The following is an 11,859-nucleotide window of genomic DNA, read 5'->3' as shown; positions in this document are numbered from 1 at the left end:
TTTTTTCACACGACGCCCATGATACGAGCAACCCACCAGCTGCAGGGCATGATGATTCGGCAGGCGGTACGACAGCCCTGGTAGTTGTAAGGCCATGGGTCGTAGCCCATGAGAGGCTCGCAAATTCGCTGGCACTGCGTGTAACTTCGCCGGCATTCAATGCAGCACACACCTAGGTGATCCAGCATGGGGTCAAAAGCCATCCCTTCACCTTCCAGTTGCTGAAATGTAAAATATTAAATGTCATCCCGGCACCCTGGTTCTCAGAGAATGTAGAATATACTGATGCTCATGTCAACCCTACAAAGGACAAAAAAACTGAAATCTTGGTCCTGTTGAAGTTAACAAAACTCCCACTGACCAACCCATGCATCTTGCTTTCTCCCCCCCCCCGCTTTTGTCCTGCTCTGTTCAGTAGAAGTGTAGAATTGGTGCAATTACCCGTGTAAAATAGAAAGAAACAACAGGGACCTCTAACATAATTTTTCTTCTGCAGTCCTTGCAAAAGATCCAGCAGCAGTAAACTCCCAAGTTTTAAATATTGGCGATGGAAAAGATTTCAAGACCGGTTATCTGGGTCGTTTGTGTAGATGACAGTGTCTAAAGTGTATGCTGTGTTTTTAATGTTTTAATTTTTGTATTTTAATGCTTTTTACAATATTCCCAGGGAACTATTTGGTAAGCTGTTACCTTGCAGTTTTCTGAATATTTCTCCCGTGCCTTGCAGTCTGTTTTTTTTTTCCCCCCTCTGCCTCGCTTAGGTGCCTTGTGGACAGTGAGCATTCTGCCTGTGCTGTATCTGACAGCAAGGAGTTACGTGGAGCAAGGCATGCATAAAATAGATAAAAGCAGGCTCTTGCTACTGCCTTCACCCTTCAAAATTCCTTTCCTCCTTTCTGGGGAGAAAAGCAACCTGGATATTCTGCTTTTTGAAACCCATTTGTTCTTTTCCCACTGGTGTCATTTCAAGAAAAGCAGCAGCAAAGAGCAAGTGCCGGAGTAATGCTTTTTACCCGAGCGTTTTTCAGTCAAAAACGTAGCAGCACACCAAAAACACGAGGCACGGAAGGGAGCCACCTCTTGTCTGGGCTCATACAGGGCACTAGTGACAGCTTGGTGTCGCTCAGGCCCCCGGTGACCCATTCCCAGCCCCAAGAGCAGGGAGGGTGTCGTTTCCTTGGATGGGATTCAGCATCTTTGAGTTCAGATGCCTGCAGTGTGAACTTCCAACACCTGAGCTCATCATCCCCACTCCACCCATAGTGGGTGAAGAGACAAATGGCTCTAGGGAGGATTCGTTTCATCCTACAGGAAAGACCTACAGTGTAATTAATGGTCCTTTTGAATCAAATGGATCTGTCTCTAAAGAAAGCTTGGCTATAGGCATCTATGCAATAGCTGTCGGTGAAGGTGAACCCATCTTACAGGCTGAGGGAAGCCTGGTGACCATATCTGACTGGACCTTCTCCATTTGGCCCTGGGGTCCTCCGGCTGGAAGAAGGGACCTACGGCAGTTGTTGGCCACTGCCCTCTGGAGACGGGGCAGCTCAGCCCCCAGGGATGTGGTTGCATTAGCAGCTGTGAGGAGAAGTTACATTCCAGTGCCGCCGCTGTTTTACTGACCTCGTGAGAGCGTCAATTTAGAGCCCCTTTATTTGGAGTGATTAATTTAAGTTTAATTAAGGGATGTCAGCTCGGCAGAATGCTGTCACAGTATAATGATCTCCTGCTGTTGCATAAATGTCAAGTCAAAGCTGGGACTTATTTCCAAAGCAGGAGGCATTTATCTTGTGACAGTGGTGTATTAAAATGACTACTCCTGCTGCACCAAATGGTGGGTGCAAATTGTCTGGCGCTGGTGCAGTAGACTGGAAGGTGCCTGCCCTACAGCTGGTTTTCCTGCAGCACGGCAAAGGTGTTGGGACACAGCAGGGGTGGCTCCTCTGTGCTTTCTCTGGGATGCTTTGTCTCAAAGGGCGAAAACACATTTTGCGATAGCAACAGGGGCTGGAGGATGACTGTCTCTAAACAGGTTCTCCTCTGTGAAGAAGAGCGCTGGAACAGGCTGCCCAGGGGGGTTGTGGAGTCTCCTCCTCTGGAGATATTCAAAACCCACCTGGACGATGTCCTGTGCAACCTGCTATGGGTGAACCTGCTTTAGCAGGCGGGTTGGACTGGATGATCTCCCGAGGTCCCTTCCAACCCTTGCCATTCTGTGATTCTGTAACTGCTTGCTAGTCTAGGGCCATTTACTCTGGTAGAGAAGAGGCTGAGAAAACAGATTTATTTGGCCTAACTGTAATCTCTCTGCAACCAGACGCTACTACTGCTTTACTCCGTAGTAGTCACTTTGACACTAATTTCTGTCTGAGGGCAAAATATGTTTCTAAGCCACTGGTCTCTCTTTACATTGTCAGTAAATGATGGGTCTGATCGAGAGTGACTTTGGTGTGTTTTCAAATGGTGTGATGCTTGTTGGATCTCTCCAGTGCTTCTTCCTTATGGACCTGGACCCTGAAAAGCAACCTGGCATCAACTTGCCTTAATCTCGCCACCTCACGCGCTTGTGCTTGTTTCGAACTGAAGCCTAATGAAAACTGGGGTGAGGAAGGGAGAAGAGGACAGGGGAAGACTTTTTTGAACTTCTTACATGTTTTGCAAGTCTGTAATTTTGGAGAAAAGCTGAAGAGGCAGAGACTGCGCAAATTAAAAAAAAAAAAAAAAAAAAAAAAGACAAACCCCACATCTCCAGTATTTCCTGTCTACACCAGTCTCTGGCTCTGAAAGAAGATTACAGTGCAAATACTTACATTATATGGGTTGTCTGGATTAAGTGTTTGATCGGTTTCTTGTCCCATTGGCCTGGTTTCATTAGATTGGCGGTCAAGCTCTTGAGTCAGCTGTGTGATGGGCGACCTGGTATTCACTTCTTCAGTAGCAGCTTCCAAGTCTTCCGTATCAAAGTTTGATTCTGTTTGGCGTTTGTTTCTCTTCATTTCTCTCCTTTGGTTATCTGAAGAAATAATCACGCGAGGATAATCTTATCTTTAGCGTGTCCTTTTATTTATCCACACCTTACTTAAGGTTTCAGTGATTTCTTTAAATATTAAAAAGGGGGGAGGGGGGGAGGAGGCAGAGGGAAAGATGAAACGGTGTGGTGGCAAACTTGATGAGTGTCCCCATGGGAGCTGCTTGCCTTCCCGTGTTGTATCTGCAGCCGGTGTCGGTCCAAAGGGGTGGGAGATTGCCTTTCTCCCCCCTCTTCCTCCGCTTGAAGAAAAACAGGAGTGAGGAGGTGCTTTTTGACCCACCGTGTTGTCACTGATGTTAACTCATCAGCAGTTGCCAGCAAGGCCAGTCATATACATCTTAATTTTTTTTTAAAGTGCTTTTGTGACAGACCAATGCTGTGTTCCCAAGGGCAGCTGGTGAACCTGGTGGAAACAGCTCCTGGACTGCTTTGGTACTGCTCTTTTGTTACCCAGTGGGATATGAAAGCTCATGAGAAAAGTGGAAAATATGGGCAGTTTGGATCCACAGGTGCTCTAAAATGTTTGGGGTCTTGGTTTGTTGGTTTTTTTTTTTTTTCTTTCTCTTTTAGTGTTCTAATATTAACTTGGACCAAGGAGGAGTAAATTTTTTCAAGTTTCCTCCTCTCCTCCCAGGCCTGGAAGTTACCTGGAGAAGTTGCCATCTCCCTGGTGACTCCCAAATGCCCTTGCTGAGCTTGGCTCTGGGTGACAGGAGTACCTCAGTTCTAGGACCGCCTCCAGGACCTCATAAACTTCATCTACCAGTTGCCTAGCTAAAGCATCTGGTCCCTCCACTCCAGTGAAATCCTCTGGAGAAGCGAGGTGGGAAACAGGAGAGGTTATGGTCCCGGATCAGGAGCTTCATATTCTCCAACTATTGGCCAAGTACAATAGCTGCAAAAAAATTTTGGAGGCTAGTTTAAGCTGTTGTCTTGTCCTTCTGTAGGAGGAGGCTGGCCTCGCTGGCAATGCTTCATCTCACAGTAAGTCACTCAGGTTGGCTGTGTAAATTGTCTGAGGAAATGCAGGTATGGAAGACCAAATGTCTAGGTAAGTGTAGATGAACTCCAAACCCGCAATCTCAGCACCGACCCACGAGGGCTTGGGAGGAGAGGCTGAGCAAGGGAGGGAAAGGATCCTGGTTTCCCCAATGTGCAAGTCTCAGCGGCAAACCTGATCTGGGGGAAAGTGTTTAGATAAAGGGAGGGGTGACATACTTTCCAAGTACAAGAAGTGTTACCTTTGGGATATGTTGGTCGAAGCCAGAAAATTGGAAGATCCCCACAAAGCTCTAAAATTTTGGGGCTTAGGAAACTGTTATGCTTGATAGGTTCATCTGCAGCCACCCAGATAAGGGAGTTTTCATCAAATCTCACAGGCATGATTTCATCTTCCTGCAAATAGAAGAGCATAAATCCTTTGCTAGCTCAGTGAACAGCATATGCCTGCTTGCTGTTAATTCTTGAGCATCAAGCTGTATAATCATCCACTGCAGCTAATACCAAGCATCCTTGTATTTCATGAATGTGAAGCGACTGTACCAAGCCAAAGCCTGAGTAAAGGTTGCCACCACCAAAATGAATGGCAAAACTTCTGTCAGCTTTCCTGTGGCTAAGACTTCACCTGTCTCTCTCTTGGAAGGCTTTTACCTCATGTACAAGGACTCGGTGTCGGACATCTTTCAGCCCAAAGTGCCAGATTTTCAGGTGGTAGAGACTGTGAGGATTTACCACCTTCAGCAGAGCAGCAATGAAATACACCCACTAAAACCAAGATCCTAATCTTTTATCGTGCTCCGTTCTCATTTGACCTACCCCCAAGAGATAACTGTATTTACAACAGGCGGGGAAAAAAAATCTTATTCAAAAGTTTTAGAGAGGATTATAGCTTTTATATATATATATAACTTATATGTAACTGCTCCAGCTTCCAGTTTTAAGTCAACGTGATCGGTCTGATTAAAGGTCTCGTTTGGTAAAAGCAATTCAATTGACCAAAAGCTTGAAGTGCGAGTTAAAGGAGCCTGCCTTTTTGAAGTGTACCCTGCAGGTTTTTGGTTCGTATCTTCAAAGTAATGTAGGAAAATGTCAGTGATTGATTCTTTAAAGTTGTTAGTTCAAAGTATTATTTTACATAAAATGTGTAAGTATTTTATAGTAACAGTGAAATATTAAAAGAAAACCAAATTGTGAATCATGAAAACCAGTATGATTTCAAAGTTAAAATTCTAAATTGCTTCCATGAAAGTCATCAAAACTTGTTATATAACTGACTAGACCAATTTATTCCGTTGAGTTGCTGCTCCTTTAATGTGTTTATTGATCTCTTTTGTAGGTCTCAAGTCATTTAAGTTTGCTATCCAGTCTGTCTAGTGAGAAGTGCTCTTTATTTATATTCTCCCACTTAAGCTTTTATCAGCAGCAGAAGTATCTGAATCTAGTTTTCAGAAATAAAAATATCCTTTGTTTCTGTTTGAGATGATCCTGACTTGTGAGCAGGCAGAGTTTGGGTATCTATATAAGCTTATTTTAATCACCATTTTTATAGGCAGCGTTGGTTACGATACATGTTGTAAGAAAATGCGATACGCATGCTTTCTCCTAAATATGCGCGTATCAGAGGACTTGCTCTAGAAAAATAAATACTACTTTGCCATTCCCGTCGTACATCTAACCTGGAAAGTCGAGCAACAGGGAAAGGTTAATATCCCAACGGTAGCGCTAAATCGGCTGCTTGGGTTGGCCTCGGTGCATACGATTCATTGCAGCCATTGTATAGGTGATGCATCTTTGGAGAAGATGCAGAGAAAACAGCACAAGGAAAGAGGTTTAATCTAGCCAGGTAGAAGATTAGAAATAACTTTTTGACTATTTTTAGGATAATATCTTCAGGACTGTGACTTTATTCTTACAAAAAGATGAAAAACTGAAACCTTGACTTCAGGCAATAGTGCTGATGAAGGCAAGAGGCCCAGCCTGCCTTTAAAATAAGCCAAGGCGGGAAGGATCTGGGTCTCTGCCTGGGATTTGGGCAAAATCCTTCCTGCCCAGGGAAGTGGTGGAGTCCCCATCCCTGGAGGTATTTAAAAGATGGGCAGACGAGGTGCTTAGGGATATGGTTTGGTGGTGGGATGGCAGTGTTAGGTTAACGGTTGGACTTGATGATCTTAAAGGTCTTTTCCAACCTAAACGATTCTATGATTCTAAGATCTCTTCCCCATCATGGGGAAAATCCCACCAACTTCAGGGGGCCTTGTAACATCGCCAGTGCCTTGCTGATTGGACTTAGAGAGACCTTTTTTCCACTTCATCTTAAAGTAGGTGGTCAGTAATCACAGCAACGTTGCAGGTAGGCGCAGCCTTAATGATGCCTCTCTCCCAGTTAATTGTACCTGCTTTGATTTTTCTCAGGAGTGGAGCAAACCCAGGGAAAGGGGTTGTGGATCTCCTGTGCTCTCCTGCCGGTGGCTGAGTCCCCACCAGCATCCAGGCTCAGCCGTATTCAAGTCACCGGAGCCGCTCCTGTGCGAGTGATGAGCTTGGGGGTCTGAGCTCTGGGAAACTCAGGCTTTACACACGTAAAGTGATAGGCTTTTTTACAAGCATGAGGTAAGGAGAGGTTTTCGTGGTATCTGGGGGAGAACTGCAGCTTTTATGGTAGTTGCGATGCAGATTGTGTGAAGTTTGATTAACAAGGTGTCCTAAAATGAAGTCTGATGCCATCTAAGAGGCAAATTCTTAATTTTTTTTAAACTGTTATTTCTTCTGAGTTAGCTGAATTTTTGCAGTAATGTTTTCCACAGCTCTCCTTTATTGACTATTTTGGAGGACTTGAGTGATGGAGTCCCTCCTGCTCAAGAGTGTTGATAGAAATCTCCTGGGATCTACCATGATCCCTCTTTGCATTGACTAAGCAGCTGCTTCTTCCACGCTCTCCCTTCCAGCCTCATGCACAGCCTGATCTCAGGCAGATATGTTTGTCATTGGGGTCTCCTTTGGATCTGCTAGGCGTTGGTCTATGGCTTCCCCCACGCCCCGTCTGCGGACTCCTGCCATGCCCCTGGACGCAGCGTAGTAAGTACATTGCTGACGCCAATCTTGCTTTTCTTACCTCTTGGGGACCCCTTGCAATCGGTCAATGAACCCCCAACTCTCCACAGATGACTGCTCATTGCAAGGGGTTTGGACTAGATGACATTGAAGGTCCCTCCCGACCCGAACCATTCCACGACTTCTTCAGTGGTTTTCTTATGTCATTTTTATTTGTATTTAAATACCCCTTTAAGTCCCCCTCCATGCAAAGATTTGTTTAAAAACTAAAAATAAATAAATTACCGCTTACCAGCTCAGATGAGAGGCTTGCTTTAGTCATAGCATCAACTTTGGGGACGCGAGCTTTTGGCTGAGCTTTGATGTAACACTTTTCTCCTTCAGCAAAACGGATTCCAGTTATGCCCTGCAAAAGCAGAAGGTGGGGGGTTGTGTGCAGCCCTCCAGCTCCCCACCACCCCCAAGAAAGCGCTCGAGCTCTGCCAAAATTGCCACTGAATTTCTAGTCTGAAGGTTGAATCTTATTTAAAAACAGATGCAATAAAACACTCTTCCCTCATCACTTATAGCGTTACAGTTTTGGTCAAATGGGTCTAGAAGTTTTCGCTCGATTTCTGAAAGGTGGGGGTGTTTTATGTAAGTGCTTCCACGCCCGCTGTAGGCTACTTGAAGTAGCTCTGTTAAGGAATTAGTTGACACGATTTGAACCGTAACTTAGCACCTAACGTAGGCAGCCTCAAAATTGCCTTAGCTGGCGGTGCGGTACCCTTATGACACAGACTTACAAAAATAGGGGGCAGCTTGGTCCGATTTATACATGTAAGTGGCTGTGACAGCAAAGGGGAAGCTTGTGACAGGGAATGTGGCTCAGGAATCTGCGTGTGGGACTTCCTTCAGCTGGCCTACGAGGGTGAAATGCAGTTGCCTAAACGCGGCTGCCTAGTTTTAAGCAAGAGAAGGGTATGCCAGCAGCTCCAGAGGGCTGCAGGTCTCCGGCAAGTCCGGGGTTGTATCTGCCAGCTGTGTGCCAGCACCTTGGGCACCAACATTTGGGCAGGGGAACCTTGCGTGTGGTTTCTGTGTTTCTGCTGCAGGCTTTTGGATACCTGTAAAAGACCTCTCTTTTTATGTTGTGAATTTAGATACCTCGTTGTAGATGGCAAAACATCTGTGGTTTTTATAGGGTTCCACAAACTCCATTCAACAACCTAAATGTAATTATCTAGTGCCATTTGAGGTGTGCTGGTTTTCTGCTGGTTTTCTGTCACAAGTGTCATCGTGACCCCTCTCACCTGCCTCGTACGGGCACTATAGATGTCTTAGGCATCTAGTGCAGCTTGAGATGGATGGTACTGAGGCACCTGAGTCTCGTCCCATGTTTCTGCATGTCCTGTACAGTTGGACAGACACCCATCGAACCTAAATGACTAATTCTAAAGCAGTGAGAGAGGGGGTGGCTATGCAGGGACGAGTGCGCAAGGGAATGAGGCTTCGTAGTGCACCGAGCGTGCTAGGAGCATCCTAATATTGCCAAATCCAAGTCTTCACCAACCATGCAATCGTTCGAGTGGTGCCAGTCAAATCCAAAGCTGCTAATGTAAATACTTGGCTGTTGGAAGCGCATCTCTTCAATTTCTTTCTCCTTTATGTGCATTCTTGGCTCCAACCCTGACTGGCAGCAACCCTTTTGCTCTTGCCGGGCCTCTCCCTGGCCTGACCCTCTGTCCTTACAAGCGGGCACAGTCCCTGGGAGGTGGCCTCAGCTGGTTGGTGTTGGGAGCTGGTTTCTGACCCGGTGGTAGCTTACCAGCAGCATGCATGCAGGCAAGGTGAATTCAGCATCTCCCCAGCGGGCTGGTGCTTTTGTGCAGATGTGGAAGGGTGAAGGCAAATGAGCTCCTTCTGGGTGCTCTTATTCAGCTGCTAATGATGTTGCTATGGTGATGTTAATGAGGGTTTCATAAAGGCTGAAGGCAGCTGTTGGGAAAGTCAGGGTTCTGGGTGTCTTGGTGTGGATTTGTTTGTACTTGCTGAGAAGCCAAGGAGCTGAATTTCCTCACCTTTCTAGATTCAGCACGGGGAAGGTGGCTGCTCCATAAGCCCTGGGCAAGTCTTCCTGGCAGCATTGCCTTTAAGTGCTGCTTTGACTTACAGAGGACTTAGCTCTGAAGTTGACTGTTTTGCACCCAAGACCATTAACTGCAGGATCTGGGCCCCCTGAATAGGTTTCTGCAACATCACATAGATGTGCCTTTAGTAGCTCAGAGGTGGTACAGCTCAGTGAACTGCTCTATCCAAGCTACTGAGCTCTGCTGAGATTCGGCATTAGTCAGTCCAGGCTCTGTGCTGAGCAGCCACAGCCAAGTTGCTGGGGTACCCAAATGTGTTTTGCTGTCAACCCAAGTGGCCCAGCACCGTGTGTTTGGTGCATGGGTGCATAAGCTAGGCCAAATGCCTCCATCCTCTCCGCTAAGGATGAACCCAGGCCAAGCCATGGAGAGCGGCTCCCATCCTTGATCTCAGGGCAGAGCCAGCTGCCTGGGTCCAGCACTGTACAGTGGTCTTTCCTTGGTGTCTGCTTGGCTTACTGCATTGACCCTATGCTCCTAAACCCAGTGATGTTTTGGGGAGGGGGAGGTGTTTTTTTCCAGTTCAAATCACATGAAATTGTGCAAGGGCTGTGTCACAGCCTGCCAGAACGTTTTTCTAGCAAGACCCCAAGGGCACGTGTTGTAGCCCTGTTTAATGGTTTGAAAATGCAAAGTGTTACGTGGAGCCAATCCTGATGCAGTCTAACCCATACCGCTTCCCGGAGTGGGACCTGGCACGACCTGCCCCCAAAAGGCACTTAGGCTTTGGTTTGGAGGAAACTGCCTGGCTTGCTGTGAAAGCAAGCTGGGGGAGCATGGATGCTTGTGTGGATAGTTGGGGGCAGGAACCTGAGACCGACTGGGGCAGGAAGTTGGGGCAGGGCAGGGTATCCTTAGAGTCCAGCGCTGGAGCACGTTACATGAAAAACAAGGGTGGAGGTACTTACAATCTGAAAATCATGAACTTCAACAGCCTCTTCACTCCCGCTTCCTGTTTTGAATGTCTCTAAGTTGTTTCCAGCATCTATTTCCATTGATCCATCTTGCACTTTTCCATTAATGCTCATAGTATAGTGAACATTGTACACCTGGAATCGATAAAAGAGCGGTAGTGCATGTCAGTAATTGCTTGTTGCCTTCTCCCTGCACCAGGTGGTGGGTTGTTCTGACTGTCGTATCCCTATTCAGCACCTAACTCTTATTTTTGTAGGCATTTGATAACCCTTCAACCACCAACACGGCCCTACTGCAACACTCCACCATTGGGGGAGGCCAGCAGTGGAGCAGGTTGCCCAGAGAGGTTGTGTAGGCTCCATCCTTGGAGGTTTCCAAGGCTCAGCTGGGTAAAGCCCTGAGCAACCTGCTCTGGCCCCACAGCTGTCCCTGCTCTGAGCCACAGGTCAGACTGAGGACCTCCTGAGGTGCCTCCTAGAGGTCACGGATCTATTAGTACTGACAGGTTTACCTCAAAAGCAATGGGGGATGAGTCCACCTCTGGGCTCGCTCCAAATTAAAAACCTTCTACTAGGTCATGTTCATCTTACTCCAAAGGAGGCCAACCCCTATTTATCTCTTAGGATGTTCTGCTGAGGCGCAGGAAAACAAGTTCCTCTTGAATATGAACATGTTTCTCAGCTTGCAATGGATTTGAACTTTGTTTAAATTGGATGTGAAGTTGTATAGACTCACATTTTCCTTGTCAGCGTATTTGCTCTTATCCTATTTTCAATGAGGAAAGCTGCAGCGTGGTTTGTATTTGCTGGAGGACCACAATCTGTGGAGGGGGTTTTCGATGCTCTTGTGCAGTTCTGCTAAAAGTGCTGCCCAAGCAGTTTATTTTTGGTCTTAAAAAAGCCTTACAGCATTTTAATGAAAAATTTACGCTGGCAGCTAGAGACAAATTTCTTCTTCTCTCACCTTCGCTCAGGAAAGTCTAAGGTGGTAAAGATTTATGGTTCCTCTGTTATACAGATTCAATCCCATATTCTCCACTGTCTAGGACTCCTGTTGAACGTGTTCCAGAAAACCAGACTGAAGTTACGTGGTCTCCCCTGCTTGGGGCTGAGCTGGAGCTGAGACTGTTACTCCCATCAGTTACAGCAGAATTTAAAGATTTAAAATAAAAATAATAGTTAAAAAATGCCCTGCTCTTTTCCTCTTTTTTCTTTTTCTTTTTTTTAAATCAGTGACCCTAAATATAATATTTACAGTTGCTTCCTAAGCATTTGGAAATCAAATGTAGCTTTCCAAGTTTGAAGGCAGCTTGGAAAAATAACTCCAAGCTTTCCCAGTGTCTTCACTGGGAGATTGACTTCGAAGCTTAATGACGACTGTGAATGTGATGCGTTTTGCAAAGCAGAATTTCCATGATGGGACCAATAAAAATAAAAAAGGGGAACTTTGTCCTGTACTCCGCAAATGCACCCACCTGGTCGGAGGTGCCCATGCTGTACCCCCTCCCCGCCTACCTTACCCACTGGGGTCCCTCTCCCTTTTCAAAAGGCTGGAGGAGCAGATGGCTCGTACAGTGCGTCCTGCAGGTCGGCAACACTTACCCACTGGGGTCCCTCTCCCTTTTCAAAAGCCTGGAGGAGCAGATGGCTCGTACAGTCGGCAACGTGTCCTGTCTTTTTGGTGTAAATCCCCTGTAATTTCTGGTTGTCTGAATTACCCTGAAGTGCCTGGGTG

At 46.3% G+C, this 11,859-nt stretch overlaps 1 protein-coding gene across 1 annotated transcript; it reads right to left on the bottom strand.

The window, feature by feature from the left end:
- Positions 1-5: 5 nt before the first annotated feature.
- Positions 6-11,617, bottom strand: CNMD (chondromodulin). Its single transcript, XM_009646719.2, has 6 exons — positions 11,600-11,617; positions 10,119-10,259; positions 7,374-7,487; positions 4,273-4,426; positions 2,811-3,013; positions 6-221 (listed from the first exon to the last, which is right to left on the bottom strand). Exons 1-6 carry the CDS (start codon positions 11,615-11,617, stop codon positions 6-8), a joined length of 846 nt encoding a protein of 281 aa, XP_009645014.1.
- Positions 11,618-11,859: the final 242 nt, after the last annotated feature.

This window comes from Egretta garzetta, unplaced genomic scaffold (assembly GCF_000687185.1).
Source record: "Egretta garzetta isolate BGI_Z169 unplaced genomic scaffold, ASM68718v1 scaffold779, whole genome shotgun sequence".
In the NCBI taxonomy this organism is placed as follows: Eukaryota; Metazoa; Chordata; class Aves; order Pelecaniformes; family Ardeidae; genus Egretta; species Egretta garzetta.
This window is presented reverse-complemented; position numbering and strand designations above follow the sequence as displayed.